The sequence below is a fragment of the Callorhinus ursinus genome, unplaced genomic scaffold, assembly GCF_003265705.2.
Source record: "Callorhinus ursinus isolate GAN/ISIS: 27379988/994484 unplaced genomic scaffold, GSC_fseal_2.0 scaffold2, whole genome shotgun sequence".
NCBI lineage: Eukaryota > Metazoa > Chordata > Mammalia > Carnivora > Otariidae > Callorhinus > Callorhinus ursinus.
Window position 1 is genome coordinate 76,401,187 of NW_027397064.1, and position 20,448 is coordinate 76,421,634.

Below are 20,448 nucleotides of genomic sequence, written 5' to 3' on the forward strand. Positions count from 1 at the left end.
CTGCTGGTGGGAATATAAACTGGTGCGACCACTATGAAACACAGTATGGAGGTGCCTCAAAAAATTAAAAATCAAACTACCATAGAACCCAGTAGTTTTATTTCTGGGTATTTGTCCAAAGAAAACAAAAACACCAATTTGAAGAGAGGTTCACCCTCATGTTCACTGAAGCATTACTTACAATAACCAAGATAATAGAAACAATGTATCACCCAACCATAAAGAAGGAAATCTTGTCATTTGTGACAACATGGATTGACCTAGAGAGTATTATGTTAAGTCAATGTCAGACGAAGACAAATACTGTACGAATTCTCTTAACATGTGAAATCTAAAATATAAGATTAACGAACAAACAAAGCAGAAAACAGACTCAAAGACAGGAAACAAACTATTGGTTACCAGAGGGGGATTGGTTGGGGACAGAAAAATTGGTGAAAGGGATTAAAAAGTACAAACTTCCCGTTATAAAATAAGTCATGGGGATGTAATATACAGTATATGAATACAGTCAGTAATATTGTCAGAACTCATATAGATGGTAACTAGACTTACGAAGATCATTTTGATATATAAAAATATCAAATCACTATGATGTATACCTGAAACAGGATACTCTTTATGTCGATTATACTTCAATTTAAAAAAAAAGTGTTTCAAGCCAGGCAACAGACTTTATAAAAAACCCTATATTATGGTGCTCTTATGCTCAAATTTTACTCGTTTATCACGTCAAAAAAAACATTCTAAGATTCTGTCTTTTAAAAAATTACACTGCAAGCCAATAAACAAACTACTCAAACATCATTCAAAAGTAAAAAACCTCAACTTACTGCATTTGAATATGGTCCACTGGATTCCTCCATAATTTCAACATTTTCCAAACCAGGTAAAAGCAACAGAAATTTCTGTTTGGCTTGTCTTAGTACTGGTCTTTAAAAAAGTACATAAACATATACACCTTGAGTCAAGCAGTACTGGTGAATACTGATATGTTAACAAGAACACTTTAGTTATAATTTTAAAATGGCAAAATATATCCACCTTAAAGACTGTTTCTCCTTCTACATACACAAAACTGGGACAAATGTAAAACATTTAGTTTTTTGCTAACCTCTTCAGTTCCCAAATTTTCTTAAGAAATTTCCCAAATTTTATCATGCAAAATTCCAAGCAAAAGTAGACTATTACATTAAATTCCCGTGTACACATCACCCAGATTTAATAACCACCAATTCCTTGCCTTTTACATTTCTTTTATTAAGGAAAATTTAACACTGCTTTTTATGTTCCTAAAACCACGGGTTACTCTACCAAAGTAAAAGGTCAAGTTATGTTTAATAGTTACCATGTATTACAAATTAACATTTGAACTGAGGAAAGTTCTGCAATGATTCCTCCTAAGAAAAATTCATGTTAAGACCAAAATATCAATTTATGCAATCATAGTAACTATATAAAATAGTTTTGTGGTTAGCATACTTTAACTCTTCAGGATAAGTCAACGTTGACACTTTAGCAAATGTGGCGTTCCAGAACTGAGCACTTTGTTTTCTAATCTGTTTATTCCTGTGCAAAAATATTATGCATAATAATGGAGAGATGTATTCAAGAAGTTCGCTGTCGTAAGTTCCAGTGTAGCTGAAGTGTAGACAAGTAATTATCTCTCCCAGTAGCTTTTCTAACTAGGAAAAAGGAAAATTTTATTAGGATACCCTATGGAAATGTTCTTTTAAAACAGGAAAAATAAAACCCCGAAGCATACTAAACAATTCACAACATGTTACTATTTCAATTTTTTAAATTCAAACTTTTTTTTTTTAAAGCTCCCATATGGGATGCCTGGGTGGCTCAGCTGTTACATGTCTGCCTTCGGCTCAGGTCATGATCCCAGGGTCTTGGGATCGAGCCCCGCATCGGGCTCCCTGCTCAGTGGGAAGCCTGCTTCTCCCTTTCCCACTCCCCCTGCTTGTGTTCCCTCTCGCTGTCTGTCAAATAAATAAATAAAAGTCTTAAAAACAAAAACAAAAATAAAAACCTCCCATCTGTCGCCTTAAATATGATTATAAACTGACAAATTATCAGGTGAATTTACTGTAATTATCAATATAAGACCTTGATTTCAAACTTATTTTCCATTAACAGAAAAAATTACATTTTCTCATGAACAGAGATTAACAGTTGACTACCCAAGTTTTACCTATAAAATACTGGAACCAATTACCCTCATGTATAAAGAGGTAAGATAGGAGGTGGGGAGTAGTATGAATTTTAAGCAACATTACTCAATCCTTCTTTAAAAACTATGTGCCCATGTCATGTTATCAAATGTCCATTAAACTGGAAAATATAATCCTTTTACAAATCAGAACTATATATAAGGAAGACAATTACCTAAACCCTAACATTTTTTTCACCATGAAAGTATGTTTTACAGACAACTGTCCATTTTTACCTTGTTGCTCATACAACTATACACTTTAGGAACTTCATCAAGCCTGGGAAGAAAAACACAAGAGTACCACTTACATTTTAGAAAGTTAAACCTAAAAATATATAATGCAGCCATAAAAATGAGACTTGTGTAAGTGATAGAAGAAGGTGCCCCAAGACTTAATTTTAAAAATGTCAAATTATCATACATTAAAACATGAAACAAACCTATCTTTAAAAAATGAACCACAGAAAAACATCTAGAAATACCTCAAAATACTAATACTTGTTTCTGTACCTCTTTTAAAAAGCATAAATAATTTGTATGCTTAAAGACTAAAAGAAGATGTGCAAAATGCTAATATATTTGGGGTTCTACTTTGTACTTTTATAAAATTTGTTCCTAAAACTTTCTCCATGAATTTATAAAAGACAGACTATTATGATTGAACCACATAAGCTTGTTAGAAAAAACATTGTTGAATCCTTTCAAATTGCTTTTTAAAAAAGTTATGTCATTTGGAATTTTTTAGGGTTCAAGGCACTGCTTGCTTCGATTCAAATGTAAAGGATAATGTAAATTAAATTTTTACAGGATAATTCAGAAATTTAAATGTGTATACCTTTTGAACCACCAATGTGACATCTAGGACCTCTTTCTGCAGTAGTGGCAAATGTGGACACTGACATGTGTACAAATATGTTCAACTGTAATATTGTTAAGTTAGGAGGGAAAAGGCTAGAAAAATATGTATGTCTGCTAACAGGAAATTGGGTATAAAAGTCTTATGGAACCCTCTGGAGACATCAAAGAGAATGAGATTCTTAGATGAATGGTGCAAGATGCATACAATATTTTAAGGGTATACCATGTACTTAATTGCAAAGTAGCATATCAAGTATGCTTCATATACATAATGTTTAACAGGTATGCTTGTTTGTATTATCAAATCTGAAAAGGTATGAACTAAATTGAAAAGGGGGGTTGAACTAGCACAAAAAATTTACAGACTCCCAATTTCTACCTCGTATTTATGTGTGATTTGAACTATCTTTTTAACAAATGCAGTTTAATATATTACCCCTTCACTAAATTTTAGCAAACACCATCCATAACAACAAGCTGATAGGAAAATGACAAAAGTTTACTACCTAGATCTAAAGACATGTAATTTAAAGTTATTAAGTAGAAATTCTAAATACTTACTTTAAGTTTTCATAAAATAATGCCAGAGGTCTTGTTAAAGTTGCAAATATTTTTCGGATCATAGAAGGCAAAGAAATACGTCCAAGTACATTAGAAAGAATACTGGTGATTGAGTTGCCAACAGTGAGGAGAGTATCAGAATGTACTTCCTTGAAGCTCAGAGTGTGGAAAGAATAGATCACTCTCACAGTAAGTTTAAATAAAGAAGCCAATTTCCCTAGAGGTTCTTTCTTCTTTTTGGACCAATCTGAAGGTCTCTGTGGTGCTAAGATAAAATTGAATTTATTAAAAACTCAAGTACTTTGAAAAGTGTTACTGTACGTCTTTACAATTTATACCTCATTTAAGTAACAAGTACACCTTAAAAATGACAGATACTTCTAATATACATGTTTCTGTAGAGTGATACCCACAAACCTTAAAATGACATACCACTAGTGGATAAATATCACAACACTGTCTTTACAACTGAAGCAGAGACAAAGAAAAACTATTTGGCAGATGAAGATGTCTAGAAAAATGAGTATTTTCTCTAAGGAGTTATAAAATGCATTTCCTATGTTTATATCCTCTGAATTTCAACAACCGATTTGTAAGAAAGTACTAAATCATAACACAGGGTCCATGGGGCGCCTGAGTGACTCAGTCACTTAAGTGTCCGACTCTTGGTTTAAGCTCACGTCATGATCTCATTGGTGGTGGGATCAAGCCCTGAGACAAGCTCTGTGCTCACTGAGGAGTATGCTTGAAGATTCTCTCCCCCTGCCCCTTCCCCCCACTACATGCAAGCACTCTTAATATTTAAAAAAAAAAAAAAAAAAAAAGATAGGTTCCAAAATTAAATTTTAAAAGTCAATTTTTAAAATAAGAAATAAAATTTCACTTAGAAATTATTGCTCCCTGGCTCATCTATAATACACTGAACCCTACAAATAACACTCAACAAGCCACAGATCCAAATCCTCAGAAAGAATCCAAAAATAGCAAGCCTAGATTTAAAGAAAAAGATGTACCTTAAAAGCACTGACTTTCCTGTGTATTGTTTTTTTTTTTTTTAAAGATTTTATTTATTTATTTGACAGAGACACAGCGAGAGAGGCAACACAAGCAGGGGGGGTGGGAGAGGGAGAAGCAGGCTTCTGGCAGAGCAGGGAGCCTGATGCGGGGCTCAATCCCAGGACCCTGGGATCATGACCTGAGCTGAAGGCAGACGCTTAATGACTGAGCCACCCAGGCGCCCCTCCTGTGTACTCTTCTTAGATCCTGCATATACCTACCTATAGGGATAAACCCACATCTGTCCAGAATATCATACATATTCAAAAATCACCTTTCTTTCCTTCAAAGAATCCATTCTCTTAAGGTAAAATATCTCAGATGTAAGAGAAAACTCTAAATCAGTGCTTGTTGATGAAAAAATATGTGGTGAAATGACAAGTGTTACTAACAAAAGGAAGTCAACCTTCTTCCCTAGAATCGGTTTCCCAGACATGAATATAAATTGGAATGGCCACCCAAAAATTCCAGGTCGGGATGTTAAGGCTGAGAAGACAGCCATGAATCATGACACCTATCCAACACTTGTCTACTCAAGAGGATCCGGAGCAGTGACATCTTAATAATAACGAATAGATCTCGGTTTCTAAATGCCATTCATCCTCAGCAAAAAGAACAATGTTCCTTAGAAATATAGTTGGTTCCAGGCTGAAGAACAAGAAGTACAGGATGAGCCTGATTACTTTAGCCAAAGGTCTCAAAAAAAAAAAAAATGGAAACACACGAAATGGTCACATAGGCCAACATGAGCATAAGTCTTAGTAATAATAAATTATAAACCACTGAATAACAAAACACCACAGTGATAAAAATAAAATAAGGGAGGGGCACCTGGGTGGTTCAGTTGGTTAAGTGGCTGACTCTGGATTTTGGCTAAGGTCGTGAACTCAGCATCTTGAGATTGAGCCTCGAGTCCAGCTCCCTGCTCAGGAGGGAGTCTGCTTGAGATTTTCTCTACCTCTGTCCCTCCCCTGCTTGCACTCACGCACAATCTCTCACTCTCTTTCTAAAATAAATAAATAAATCTTAAAAAAAAAATATGAGGAACAAACGAAGCTATAGCTTACATTAGGATGTCATTTGCACCTGGAAGTGACTGGTGCCTAGTAGTGCTCAACAATTGCAGAATTTTATTTTTTTTTAAGGCCCAAAGTGGGGCCTGAACTCACAACCCTGAGTATAGGATGATTTACTATGAAAATATGAGATAAATAACAGGGACAGCTTTTAGAATTAATGTAATTAAAGACAAAGCAGATAAGCATCTTGATACAATTCAATATAATCAAATGAAACAACGTAAACTATTCTGGTAATCATCTTAGTGCTTTAGGCAAGAAGCATTAATGGATAATAAATTCATGGGTGAAAGTCTGCTGAGAAAAAGGATATTTACATAGTCTTAAAGAATCTGCCACAAAATATTTATTATTCATAGGTACTTACAATAGAAAACTTGGCAGATACTGTCTTAACCAACTAATAAATGTTAACGCCACCAGTAACAGGACAAATAAGAACATTTTAACAAACATCAAAGTTTCCTGCCCAGATAATTCCTTGTCTAACTAAGATGGAATAAGTAAAATCACTCATATCAGCAATCTCTAACTGGGATAATATTGATCTTTCTATGGTATACAAAGGAGGAAAGAGGTTTTTGTGTGTGTGATAGAGACAGGAGAGATCACGAGCGTGTGCAAGAACATGTGAGCTCTGAGCATACCAAGGTTATACAATATAGTTGTATGCCAACCACATGACATGGTTATACAACATCTAAAGCAGTAAAATGAGGTTGGAAAAGATATTAGGATTTGATCTTGACAACAGTTTAGACAACTGTGTTTATGAAATAGCAGGTGAATGAAGTAAAAAAAGTACTTACATTTAACTTTGGGCTGATACTTAATATTATATGGTGAGAAGTCAATGCAATCCACCATTACAGTAATTATATGAATGATCCTATCCAAGAACAACAAATTCTAGGAAAGAACAATTAAGTATTATATTAGAAACTTTCAACTACTGGCATAGTTTCCAAAAATAGTAAGCATCAACAAAAAATATAAGACTGTCACTCCCATATATAACATATAAGGTACATAAATGAAGTACAGAGTTATAAATACTTCCTAGTTAACTGCTGCGCACCAAGTACCATAATTTTTGTTTCTCGACATTTAGAGAAAATAATTCAGTTATAAGATGCCCATAAGATTCAGCATATAAACCAGTAAATTGAGAATAGAAGAGCAAGGTTCTTAATTAGATTCTTTATGGGGGGAAGGGCGCCTGGGTGGCTTAGTTGTTAAGTGTCTGCCTTCAGCTCAGGTCGCGATCCCAGGGTCCTGAGATCAAACCCCACATCGGGCTCCCTGCTCCACGGGAAGCCTACTCCTCCCTCTCCCACTCCCCCTGCTTGTGTTCCTGCTCTCGCTCTCTCCCTGCCAAATAAATAAAATCTTTAAAAAAAAAAAAAAAGATTCTTCATTGGATTCTTCATGAAAATTGTAAGTGTTCATTAAACCCAGTGATAAAACAAAAAAATGAAAAAGATGCTAAGCTCCCTCATACCCTTTTCCTCCTCCTCCTGAAATCCAACTGAAATAAAAAACAAATTGATAGAAGCATCAGAGACTCCCTAGAAAAATTTTTTTAAAGGCAGGGGGTAGGAAGACTAAAAAACAAAACAAAGGAAATCCCAGCACCGAGTCAAAAAACAATTCCAAAAGAATGGAATTTTTTTCCTAGAAGTTTTCCTAGCAAAACTTCTGAGTAACAAGACATACTGAGAGTTCTGAGAAAAAAAGTTAATTAAAACAAATACTGAAATTAAAGATCTAGAAAACAGATGCACTTTCTTCTCCCCTTATTCTCCATTACTATCCACTTTTCCACTTCACTGGACTAATTCACGTCTGCCCCCCAAAGACAACCTCCCCAATGAGTTAATTAAGGGCCAGGAGGAGGAAAGCAGCAGTGCCATCGTTAACCACGAAAACTATGTGGGAAAGTCAGTCCACGTGACAATCTATATTTTCACATAGAAAAGATATCAAAGTTCCAAGTGCTTCCTCCTTGCTCACAATTACAAAGTAAAGGACACTTCTAACTACGATTTGCTATCAAGACTGGCAAAGGGGCTCTCTCTTCAGTGAGGAAATGCATTCCAGCTACCGGTATCGCCTTGATTAACAAACACGTACAATCCTGAGGTGTCCTAATACCAACAGAACTAATCCCATGAAGAAAAATCTAGTAGCAAACAGAAGAAAACATTAATATATTAGCTCAGAGGTAGAGGAAATATTATCGACTTAAAAACTCTAATTGTAAAAACAAAAACCATTGTAAACGGTTTTGATACACTTTCAGCATTTAAACCACAAATGAACAATTAGAGAAATACCAACTCCTAGAAAGCAGTACCAAAACAAAACACAAATAGGTGTAGTAAAAGAAAAGTAAGGAATACATAAAATGAACTAAAAAGGTCTAAAACCATCTAAAATGGTACTCAGAAAAAGAAGAGGAGCACCATTAAATAAAGCAAGGCAATTTTCCTGAGATGAAGGCACAGCTCTTTAGACCTAAAGGGTCTATATCAAGGACTGAAAAGAATAATTTAAAAAGATGCCGGAAGAGACAAGCTGGTAAAATGTGTACATTCTAAAGACCAAAGAAAAATCCCACAATTTTACAGAAAACTTAAAAAAAAATCACTATCAAACTATGCATTTGCAAAAATACAAGCTATAACAAATGAGTAACTTTAGTCAAAATTCTATAATATAAATTCGCTGGAACCTAAAAATAATAACTAATCAATTGATTATGTGAACAGGGAGCTATCAGTCATATATATGATTGATGAAAAGCCTTTTTTTATTAAAGAATTAATAAATCACAGTGAAGCAAAACAAGAGAAAATAATAGGATACAGGAAACTAAGATGAGCAACAAAATACCCTCAAACTTTGAAAACCTATTTATTTTCCAAGTTTATAGTACCTTGTATAATAAATAGTGTAGTAAGTAAAATTCAGATTTTCAACAAAACTTGAAAGGTGTTAAAGTGTAAAAACCTGTGGGATAGTGATATCAATGTCTTTGCTTGCTGGGGTAAAATGGATAATTAACTCTTCAAATTTGACAGGTGAAGTTTCAAGAGTAGTATCTGAAAGAAGCGGATTTCGGATTCAATAGAAGATTAAATACACTTATTAAAGACTCCTATATTTACTTATATGCTAGAAAAAGACACAGAAAGGTTAAAACAAACTGAGAAATATATACAAAGAAAATCCTAAATCTATACAATGGAAAAATATATAATAATTACAATAAATGAACTTAAATACAACATGGATGAACCTTCCAACTAAAACACTGAGCCCAAAAGACACACAATATGACATAACTATAAAATTTTAAAAGGAACACTGCTAAACAAATGTACATAATATATAGGTGTGGTGTAGAGTGAAAATATTTTTAATGAAACAAATTTTCAAAAAGTCAGAACAGTAATTCACTCTTCAGGGAGAGGAGGGTATGGTGATTCAAAATGCATAGGGGAGCATCTGAGGTGCTCACAATGCTCTATTAATGGACTTGGGTGATGCTATTTCTGTATGATAATTTGTCAGACTGAACTGTTTCATGCATTTTTCTTTGTTAAGTTTCTCAGTTTTTTTAAAAAAGATTTCACACATTCTCAAAAAGGTGTATTAATATCAGTTAATATCAAGTTGGCAAAATTCAAAAAAGGCAGTAAAGAGGAACTAATTACTGTGAAGACAAAGTCACAACTTAAGTATGATGGTGTAGCATTAAAATACATAATAAACGTTTTCAAATACATCAAATTCACAATCAGGGAGACCCTTTATCAGAAACAGGTGGTAAGGGGAAGATGGCAGACTAGGAGGATCCTAAACCACCTCATCCCCAAAATACACCTAAGATCACACCCACATCAGTACAAATAACCCAGAAAATGATACATAAACTGGCAGAACATACTCTCCATGGCTAAAGGTAGAGAAGTGGCTACATGGCAAGCAGAAGGAAGGGTGGAGACGAGCTTGGGGATCAAGCTGGCTCACAAAATAGTCCCCCCCAGTAGGGAGGGCCACTGCAGGCACAGAGGAGAGAAGCAGACCCTATCCCAGGCACCAGAAAGATGAATCCCTGTACATTTGGCTTTGTGTGGGGCTCAACACCTGGAACTTTAAAAAATCACATGGCTGGGCCAGGACCGCCAGCAGAAACTGAGTCTCCACCCTTAAAGGGATAGCATAACAACCTCACTGAGGTACAGCACAGATACAGCAGTTTGAGAAATGCCTGGAGTACAAGGGAAAGACATTGTAACTGATCTCCAAACAAGTGCTGAAGGGGAAGGGATCTTTAAGAGACTTATCCAAGAACAAAAGCTGGCAGGTGCAATTTCGCTCCACAATGCCCAGGCTAGATACAGGAACTAGCACAGCACGAATACTCTCCAGCTAGCTTGCTAACAGCTTGCCCTGCCCCCATGTTCTGCTGTGGACTCACCCCTCCAACCTGCCCCATGGCCTGGCAGTGTGCAAGCAGCCCCGATAAGGATCAGCAGGACTCCAAAGTGACTCCTGTCCTGGGGAAAGGGGAACATAACCATATATACCATTCCATCTGTGGCCCCAGCAGTGGACTGGGAGCAGACGTCAGGTCTGACTGCAGGCCCCACCCAGCAATGAAAACTTCTCAGGGGACAACACAGGGAAAACAACATGCAGTTCCTTGCTACTGCATCTCTGGCAAACACCTGGTCTGACTCAATTCAAGCCCAAGGTGGTCCCAGACTGGCTCACTAACAACACAGGGATAAACCCTGCCCAGAGGCAAAACCACTACAGAGGACTGAAGGCAAAAGTGACTCAGGCACAACAGCAGGGCTCATACAACAAATATACGAGACACCCTGAAGTGCCAAGGTTCTGGTGAACAGGGGACACTGCACTGCAGGGCACTACAGGACCTCTTCCTCATACGGCCACTACTTACAAAAGCAGGAGATATAGCTGACGTTCCTAACACGCAGAAACAGACATGGAGAGTTAGATAAAATGAGGAAACTGAGGAATATGTCCCAAATAGAAGAACAGGGTAAGTCCCAGCAAGAGACCTAAATGAAATGGAGGGAAGTAATACACCTGATAGGAAAATGAAAGTAATGGCCATAAAGATACTCAATGACTTGACAAAAGACTGGAGGGCCTCAATGAGACCCTGAAAAAGAGAAAACATAAGGGGCACCTGGTGGTTCAGTCGGTTAAGTGTCCAACTCCTGATTTAGGCTTATGTCATGATCGCAGGGTCCTGGGACTGACACCCGCATCAGGCTCCGAGCTCAGCTCCGAGTCTGCCTGTCCTTCTCCCTCTGCTCCTCACCGCCCCCCACTCTCTCCTCCTCTAATTAATAAATAAAATCTTTTTTAAAAAAAGAAAACATAAAAGCCTATCAGAGACAGAAGAACTCCATAACTGAACTAAAAAAACACTAGATGGAATAAATAGTAGACTAGATAAAGAAGAACGGATCAGCAACCTGGAGGAAAGCAATCAAGTTGAAGAGAAGAGAAAAAGTAATAAAAGATGAAAATAGACCATGGAAATTTAGTGACACCATCAAGCGTAAAACACCCACCTTACAGTGATCTCAGAAGAAGAGACAGAAGAGGGGGCAGAAAATTTGAAGAAATAGCTGAAAACTTCCCAACCCTGAGGAAGTCAACAAGTCCCAGATCCAGGAGGCACAAGAGAGACCCCAACAGAATCAGCCCAAGAAGGTCCACACCAAGACACAGAGTAATCCAAATGGCAAAAAGTAGTGAGAGAGAATTTTAACAGCAGCAAGAGAAAAGAAAACACAGACGGGGGAAACCCCATATGGCTATAAAGCTGATTTTTCAGCAAAAATCTTGTAGGCCAGACTGAGGGCCATGAAGTATTCAAAGTGCTGAAAGAAAAACACCTGCAACCAAGACTGCTCTATCCAGCAAGGCTATCATTCAGGATAGAAGGTGACATAAAGAGTTTCGCAGATAAACAAAAGTTAAGGGAACTCATAACCAAATAAGCTAGCCCTATAAGAAATGTTAAAGAGGATTCTTTGAGTGGAAAAGAAAGACCGTAAGTAGGAGTAAGAAAAGTAGGAAGCACAAAAACAGGAAAATGAAGTCTCTATATTTATCAGTAAAGGGATGCACAAAATAAAAGAATGTAAAGTATGAACCCATATACCTAAAACGTAGGTGTGAAGACACAGGAGTAAAGAAAGGGTTCAAACTTAAGCAGATTGCTATCTATATGCAAAACGTTATATATAAACCTAATGGTAACCACAAATCAAAAACCAGTAACAGGGTGCCCTGGGTGGCTCAGATGGTTAAGCATCTGCCTTTGGCTCAGGTCATGATCCCAGGGTCCTGGGATCGAGTCCCACATCAGCTCCCGCTCCTTAGGAGCCTGCTTTTCCCTCTGCCTCTCTCTCTCATGTGAATAAATAAAACCTTCACACACACAAAAAAAACACACAAAAAACAGTAATAAATTGCAAAAAAAAAATACAAAGAAAGCAATCCAAATATGTCACTAAAGAAAGGCAGCAAACCATAAGAGAGCAAGAGAAGGAAAAGAGAAGAACTACAAAAACAACAAAGGAACAAGTAACAAAACAGCAGTAAGTATACACCTTTCAATAATTACTTTGAGGGTGCCTGGGTGGCTCAGTTGGTTGAGCGACTGCCTTCGGCTCAGGTTATGATCCCCGAGTTCCGATCGAGTCCCACATCAGGCTCCCTGCTGAGCGGGGAGTCTGCTTCTCCCTCTGACCCTCCCCCCTCTCATGCTCTCTTTATCTCATCCTCTCTCTCAAATAAATAAAAATATTAAAAAAAATAATTACTTTGAATGTAGATGGAATAAATTCTCCAATCAAGACACAAAGGATAAGGGAATGAATAAAAAAGCAACACCTATCTATATGAAGCCTACAAGAGACTCATGTCAGACCTAAAGACACATACAGATTGAAAGTGAAAGGATGCAAAAGCATTAATCATGCAAATGGAAGTGGAAAAAAAGCTGGTAGCAATGCTTAAACAAAATAAACTTTGAAACAAAGACTTAACAAAAGAAAGACACTATACAATAAAGGGAGCAATCCAATAACATAAAACAGTTATAAATATTTATGCACCCAACACGGAACCAACCAAATATAGAAAGCAGCTAACAAAGAAAGTAATTGATAGTAACACAGTAATAGTAGAGGACTTTTAAACCCGACTTACATCAATGGACAGATCATCCAAACAGAAAATCAACAAGGAAACAGTGGCTCTGAATGACACAATGGACCAGATGGATCTAACAGTTATATTCAGAACATTCCAACCAAAAACAGAACATTCTTTTCAAGTACGCATGGAATGTTCTCCAAGATAGACATGTTAAGCCGCAAAACTCAACAAATTCAAAAAATCAAACTTATACGATGCATCTTTTCAAACCACAACCTCATGAAACTAGTAATCAACCACAAGAAAAAATGTGGAAAGAACACAAATACATGGGGGCGCCTGGGTGGCTCAGTCATTAAGCGTCTGCCTTCGGCTGAGGTCATGATCCCGGGGTCCTGGGATGGAGCCCCACATCGGGCTTCCTGCTTGGCCCTCCTCCCTCTCCCACTCCCCCTGCTTGTGTCCCCTCTCTAGCTGTCTGTCTCTCTGTCAAATAAATAAAATCTTTAAAAAGGAACACAAATGCGTGAAAGTTAAATGACACTAAATAATGAATGGGCCAAACAAGAAATCATGGAGACAAATGAAAATGGAAACACAATGTTCCAAAGACTGTGGGATGCAGCAAAAACCAAAAGTGGTTCTAAGGGAAGTTTACAGCAATATGGACCTACTTCAAGAGGCAAAAAAAAAAAAAATCTCGCAAACAACCTAATCTTACACGTAAAGAAGCAGGAAAAAGAACAAACATGACCGAAAACCAGCAGAAGGAAGGAAATAATAAAAATTAGAGCAGAAACAGGATTAGAAACAAAGAAAAAACAATAGAACTGATAAATGTACCAAAATGAACTTTGAAAAGTTCAACGAAACTGATAAACCTTTAGCCAGATTTATGAGCAAAAAGAGGACTCAAATAAGCAAAATCAGAAATGAAAGAGGACAAACAGGGGCACTTGGCTGGCTCAGTCAGAAGAGCACTTGACTCTTGATCTTGGGGTTGCGGGTTTGAGCCCCACCTTGGGTGGAGAGATTACTTAAAAATAAATAAATCTTTTTTACAAATTCGATTACTTTAATAAATGTAAGGTTCTTACAGTTACCTATTTCTTCCTGATTGAGCTTTAATACTAGTTGTCGTTGAAGGAATTTGTCCCTTTCGTTAAGATTAACAAAGTTACTGGCATAAAATGGTTCATAAAATTCTTCATTATTATTTCTTTTTAAAGTTTTTTTTAATTTAAATCCAATTAACTAAATATAATGTATTACTGGTTTCAGAGGTAGAGGTCAGTGGTTTATCAGTCTTATATAATACCCTGTGCTCATTACATCACATGCCCTCCTTAATGTCCAGCACCCAGCCACCACCCCATCCCTACACCCCCTCCCCTCCAGCAACCATGTATCCTATGATTAAGAGTCTCTTATGGTTTGTCTCCCTCTCTGATTTCATCTTGTTTTATTTTTTCCTCTATTCCCCTGTGAACCTGTTTTGTTTTTTAAATTCCACATACTAGTGAGATCCTATGATAACTGTCTTTCTCCGACTGAAATAAATCTTAAACAAAAAAAAAAAAGAAAAATAACTGACACCACAGAAATACAAAGGAGTATAAGAGAGTATTATGAAAATTATATGCCAAGAGATCAGACAACATAGAAGATCAATTCCTAGAAACATACCTCCCAAAACTGATCAGGAAGAAACAGAAAATTTGAACAGAATGGTTACTAGCAATGCAATAGAATCAGTAATCAAAAAACTCCCAACAAACAGAAGTCCAGGATCAGATGGCATCACAGATGAATTCTACCAAACATTTAAAGAACAGTTAATAACTATTCTTCTCAAACTATTTCAAAAACAGAAGAGGGAGAAAACTTCCAAATTCATTCTATGAGGACAGCATTACCTTGATACCAAAACAGATAAAGATACTATGAAAAAGAGAACTATAGACCAGTATCTGATGAACATAGATGCAAAAATCCTCAACAAATTATTAGCAAAAGGAATCTAAAAATACATACAAAAAAATCATTCCTGGGGCACCTGGGTGGCTCAGTCGATTGAGCATCTGACTCTTGATTTCGGGTCAGGTCATGACCTCAAGCCCCATGCTGGGCTCCACCCTGAGTGTGGAACCTGCCTGGGATTCTCGCTCTTCCTCCCTCTGAACCCCTCCACCCCTGCTCACGCTTTCTGCTCTCCCTTAAAAAGAAAAAAGAAAACCCTAAAGATTCCACCAAAAATATTACTAGAACTGATAAATGAATTCAGTAAGGTCATAGGATACAAAATCAACATACAGAAATCCGTTTCATTTCTATACACAAATAATGAAGAGAAATTAAGGAAACAATCCCATTTACAATTACACCAAAAATAATAAAATACCTAGGAATAAACTTCACCAAGGAGATAAAAGACCTGATGTCTAAAAGTATAAAATACTGATGAAAGAAACTGAAGATGACACAAATAAATCCAAAGATACTCCATGCACACAGACTAGAAGAACAAATATTGTTAAAATGTCCTTACTATCCAAAGCAATCTACAGATTTAATGCAACCCCTACCAAAATCCCAACAGCATTTTTCACAGAATAACCAACTCTAGAATTTGAATGGAACCACAAAAGACCCCAAATAGCCAAAGCAATCTTAAGAAATGCCAAAACTAAAGGTACCACAATTCCCAATAACAAGATATACTACAAATCTGTAGCAATCAAAACAGTATGGTACTGGCACAAAACCAGACATATAGATCAATGGAGCAGGACAGAAAGCCCAGAAACAAACCCATGAATTCTATAGTCAATTAATCCTTGACAAAAGGGGCAAGACTACGGTGTGTGGAAAACTAGACAGTTACATGCAAAGAATAAAAGTGCACCACTTTCTTACACCATATGCAAAAATAATCTCAAAATGGATCTTATAGGACCTAAATATGAGACCTGAATATGAGACCTGAAACCATAAAAATTCTGCAAGAGATGACAGGCAGTAATTTCTCTGACATTGGCCATAGCAAATTTTTTTCTATTGAGACAAGTAAAAAAACAAAATTAAATTACTGAGACTACATCAAAATAAAAAAAAGTTTCTGCAGAGCAAAGCAAACAATCAACAAAACTACAAAGCAATCTATGGAACGGGAGAAGATATTTGCAAACAAAATATCTGATACAAGGTTAGCATCCAAAATAAAGAACTTATAAAACCCAACGTCAAAAAACAAATAATCCAATTAAAAACAGGCAGAAAACATGAAAAGACATTTCTCTAAAGAAGATATACAGATGGCCAACAGACATGAGAAAATGCTCTACATCACTCATCATCAAACAAATGCAAATCAAAACTACAATGAGGTATCACCTCACACTTATCAGAATGACTAAAAACACAACAAAGCATGGGCAAGGATGTGAAGAAAAAGGAACCTTCATGCACTGTTGGTGGGAATGCAAACTGGTGCAGCTACTCTGGAAAACCATATGGAAGTTCCTCAAAAAATTAAAAATAAAATTACTATATGATCCAGTAATTCCATTACTGGATATTTACCTGAAGAATAAAAAACACTAATTCAAAAAGGAATGTGCCTTCCAATGTTTACTGCAGCATTATCTACAATAGCTAAATTATGGAAGCAGCCCAAGTGGCCATCAACAGATGAATGGATAAAAAAAAAATGTACACACACGCACACACACACACAATGGAATATTACTCAGACATAAAGAAGAATAAAATCTTGCCATTTCAACAACATGGATGGATCTAAAGGGTATAATGCTAAGTGAAATCAGTCAGTCAGAGAAAGACAAATATATGATCTCATTCATATATGGAATTTTAGAAACAAAACAAACAACAGAAGAGACAAACCAAATAACAGACTCTTAACTATAGAGAACAAACTGACGGTTACCAGAGGGAAGGTACATGGGAGGAATGGGTGACACAGATGAAGGGGATGAAGAGTACACTTATCATGGTGAGCACTGTGTAATTAATGTATAGAACTGTTAAATCACTATATTGTACACCTGAAACTAATTTAACACTGCATGTTAACTATATTCGAGCTAAAACAAAAATTGAAGAAAAAATTAGTATTTATATTTATAATAAAATCTGTAATGCAAAGTATATATATTTTAAATGCTATCCTATAAATTATAAATACATACATATAGTGTCAATTATAATACATAATAAATAACAAACATATTTACAATTTATTAATATTTATCTATAATTGATAGCAATAATAGTCTTACAGGCATATATTAGAAAAGATGAAAAGTGAAGCCTTCAGATATAAGCTAAAAAATTACCCAGAAAATGAAAACAAAAATATTCAGGATATAAAGACACAGAAAATTTAAAAAATTAGAAATCCAACTTTTCAGAATTTTTAATGAGTTTATAAATTCTTTTATGTTTATTTTTTTCAATTTTTAAAATTTATAGTTCACATACAATGTTAGTATTGGGTATAACATCCTTTTCCATAATACTGGGATAATTCTGATTACTGTATTTTCATCCAAGATTTATCAGTGACTTTAAAAATGGTGATGATCAATGGACAATACAACTATAGATACGACATTCTTCTTACACTAGACAAAAATTTGAGAATGAGGAATTCCAGTCTCACTAATGAAGACACATGCAAAAATCTTAAAACACTATATGCAATGTTTGAAAAAACTTTCACTACGACTATGTGTATCCAAAGAACACAAGATTGGTTCAATAAAAGGAAATGCACATCAGCAACAGCTTTTATATACTCCAACAGCAACCACATAGGGTTTCTGTATGGGTGGGGATAGTTGGGCCTTTATAATAGCTGCAAGCTTCAAAACTACCAAAAATCAAGCATAAGTTAGATTAAAAGTACCAAAATACACGAACACAATTATTCCTGGATGGAAATAAAGATGTAAAATATTTTTAAATTTCTCTACGAATTTAATGTAACCAACCAAGCCAAGCAAAAATCTAAAGTCTATTTCATAAAACTTGACAGATTCTAAATTTCTTCCAGAAGAGAACAAAGATGAAAACATAACCAAAATTTAAGATATTTAAAAGATGAAAACTATGGGTCGACATTCCCCCTACCTGTTATAAAAGTCATTCAACAAATTCAACTATGTGCCAGATAAATTCCAGGGATACATATCAAGACAAGATGTTCCTAACCTCATGGAGCGTTGGTTAAGTAACATAATGAGGTACACAAATGATTGTGACATAAGTGCCAAAAAGGAAATAACAAGGTGCCACGATAGATACTAATAAATGTAGTTAAATAAGACCCCCTGGGGAATGAAGCATAAGTCTCATGGGCAGTTATAAGCAGTCAAAATTTTTATTCTAAGTGCTACAGAAGGTTTTTCAGCGATAAGATCTGATTTACTTTTTTTAAGTCACTCTGAAATTCTATTGTATCAAAATGTACAATCAAAAATGTGCCAATATTTTTTAAAAGATACTATAAATGCATTAAAAAATCTGAAAAGATGAATTCCTAGCTCTTGATAGGTATCTCTACTTTTCTAACAGTGATAACCACTATCAAAGGGTAGAAGTTTATCTTTCTAGATGAAAAAAGGATGCTTCAGTAATAGAATTCAAGTGTCAAGAACTGTATTCATGTACATATGTAAACTGTGTAAATACAAAAAAGAGGTCTATTCTAGAATGATACATACCAATAAAAGTATTTGTTTTGTTTTGTTCTAATAAATAAAGGAGTGAAATGGGACCTACTTTTTTAGGTCCACAAGCTTCCAAAGGATTGCCTTTAAAGATTTAAGAGACAGACACCAGAAAGGTGGCTCCCGGACAAGGTCCTTGCACTGTAGATCTAGAATGGCACAGGCAGATGTGCAACACGGTAGTAAAAGTGCATGACTGTAAAGGGTCCTGAAACATGGACCTCAGAGTCAAGTAGACCAAAGACACAAGACTGTTTTAGAAGGCTGCTACTTGTTTTATATTATTAGTACCTTATAAACTAGAAACCTTATAAATGACAGTTCACAAATGTTAATCTTAATTTATTTGAAAAGTATTCTTTAAATACAACCAAGGTCAGTACTGGGATAAACTCACTGAAAAGCCTGAATCTTCTAAACTGGACATTATCTTGGAAGCAAGTTCCTCACAGCACAAATTCTCTTCTGCAGTTGCCACCAAAGCAGCACAGCGGGCAAATGCTCTATATAATTCTGACCAAGTTCTAAGTAAGGTCTTCATGGTGGCCTAAAAATAACAGTAAAAAAGAAAATTTAAAAATGTATATCTACATGTCAAACACCTAACAGAATATATCTTAAAAAACCACTGTAACATTTAAGGTGTCATACAAGAGACTAGTGTAGAGTAGTAAATTTGCCTCCCCTATAGAATTCCATTCGAAGAATTATAATAATGCCATAATACCAGCAATTATCAAAGGTCAAGAGGAATTTCTCTTCCTTCACCATTTTCCTTTACCCTAAGCCAATTAAAAGTCATAAGGCAATCTCACTGCAGAAAAAATTACTGTAGGAATTAATTATAAAGGGTCAAAGAACATTTTCAAAAAAAATGTAAATTCCTTAAATAAAAAAACTTGACATTGCCTTACCACTGGAAATTTCTGTACTGAAAAAATATGGTTTATTGGTAAAGTCAATGCACCATATATGGCACTAAAATTATGTTCTAAGGCATCACCTTGATTCACTTCATTGGTCTGAAACAAGAAAAATAAGAAGTTAGACAAATTACCATCTAATTCTAGTCGTATGTAGTACCATCTTACTATTTGTAGTGAGGTAGATACAGTGTTGAGATGTTCAAGAGGTGGTGAACTCCTAACCCCTGTAACTATGAATATAACCTTATTTGGAAATAGGGACTTTGCACATATAACCAAGTTAAAATAAAAGCATACTGGATTAGGGTAGGCCCTAATCCAGTAACTGGTGTTCCTAAAAGAAAAGTGCGATTTGGGGGCGCCTGGGTGGCTCAGTCATAAGGGTCTGGCTTCAGCTCGGGTTTGATCCCAGAGTCCTGGGACTGAGCCCCACATGGGGCTCCCTGCTCAGCAGGAAGCCTGCTTCTCCCTCTCCCACTTCCCCTGCTTGTGTTCCCTCTCTCACCATCTGTCTGTTCAATAAATAAATAAAATCTTTTCTTAAAAACAAGTGGGATTTGGACAGACAAAAAAGACAGAGGTAAGAATGCCATGTGAAGATGGAGGGAGAGATTAGAGTGATTTGTCTATAACCGTAGGAACAATCAAGAATTGCCAGAACCAGGGGCACCTGGGTGGCTCAGTCGTTAAACGTCTGCCTTCGGCTCAGGTCATGATGGGATCGAGGCCCACCTCGGGCTCCCTGCTCCACGGGAAGCCTGCTTCTCCCTCTCCCACTC

General features: G+C 36.1%; 1 protein-coding gene across 6 annotated transcripts in view; it reads right to left on the reverse strand.

Moving 5' to 3' along the window:
- RIF1 (replication timing regulatory factor 1) overlaps positions 1–20,448 on the reverse strand; it is a 65,261-nt gene that overhangs the window by 18,747 nt on the left and 26,066 nt on the right. For 5 of the 6 annotated variants that reach the window (XM_025855987.2, XM_073884138.1, XM_025855995.2 and 2 more), the window contains exons 19-25: positions 19,658–19,765; positions 19,141–19,290; positions 6,585–6,684; positions 3,641–3,905; positions 2,456–2,498; positions 1,483–1,685; positions 834–933 (exon numbers count right to left, since the gene is read on the reverse strand). In XM_025855987.2, coding sequence (XP_025711772.1) covers positions 834–933; positions 1,483–1,685; positions 2,456–2,498; positions 3,641–3,905; positions 6,585–6,684; positions 19,141–19,290; positions 19,658–19,765 — 969 coding nt within the window. The remainder of the gene's footprint in view (positions 1–833; positions 934–1,482; positions 1,686–2,455; positions 2,499–3,640; positions 3,906–6,584; positions 6,685–19,140; positions 19,291–19,657; positions 19,766–20,448) is intronic. The other variant, XM_073884143.1, reaches the window with a different exon arrangement.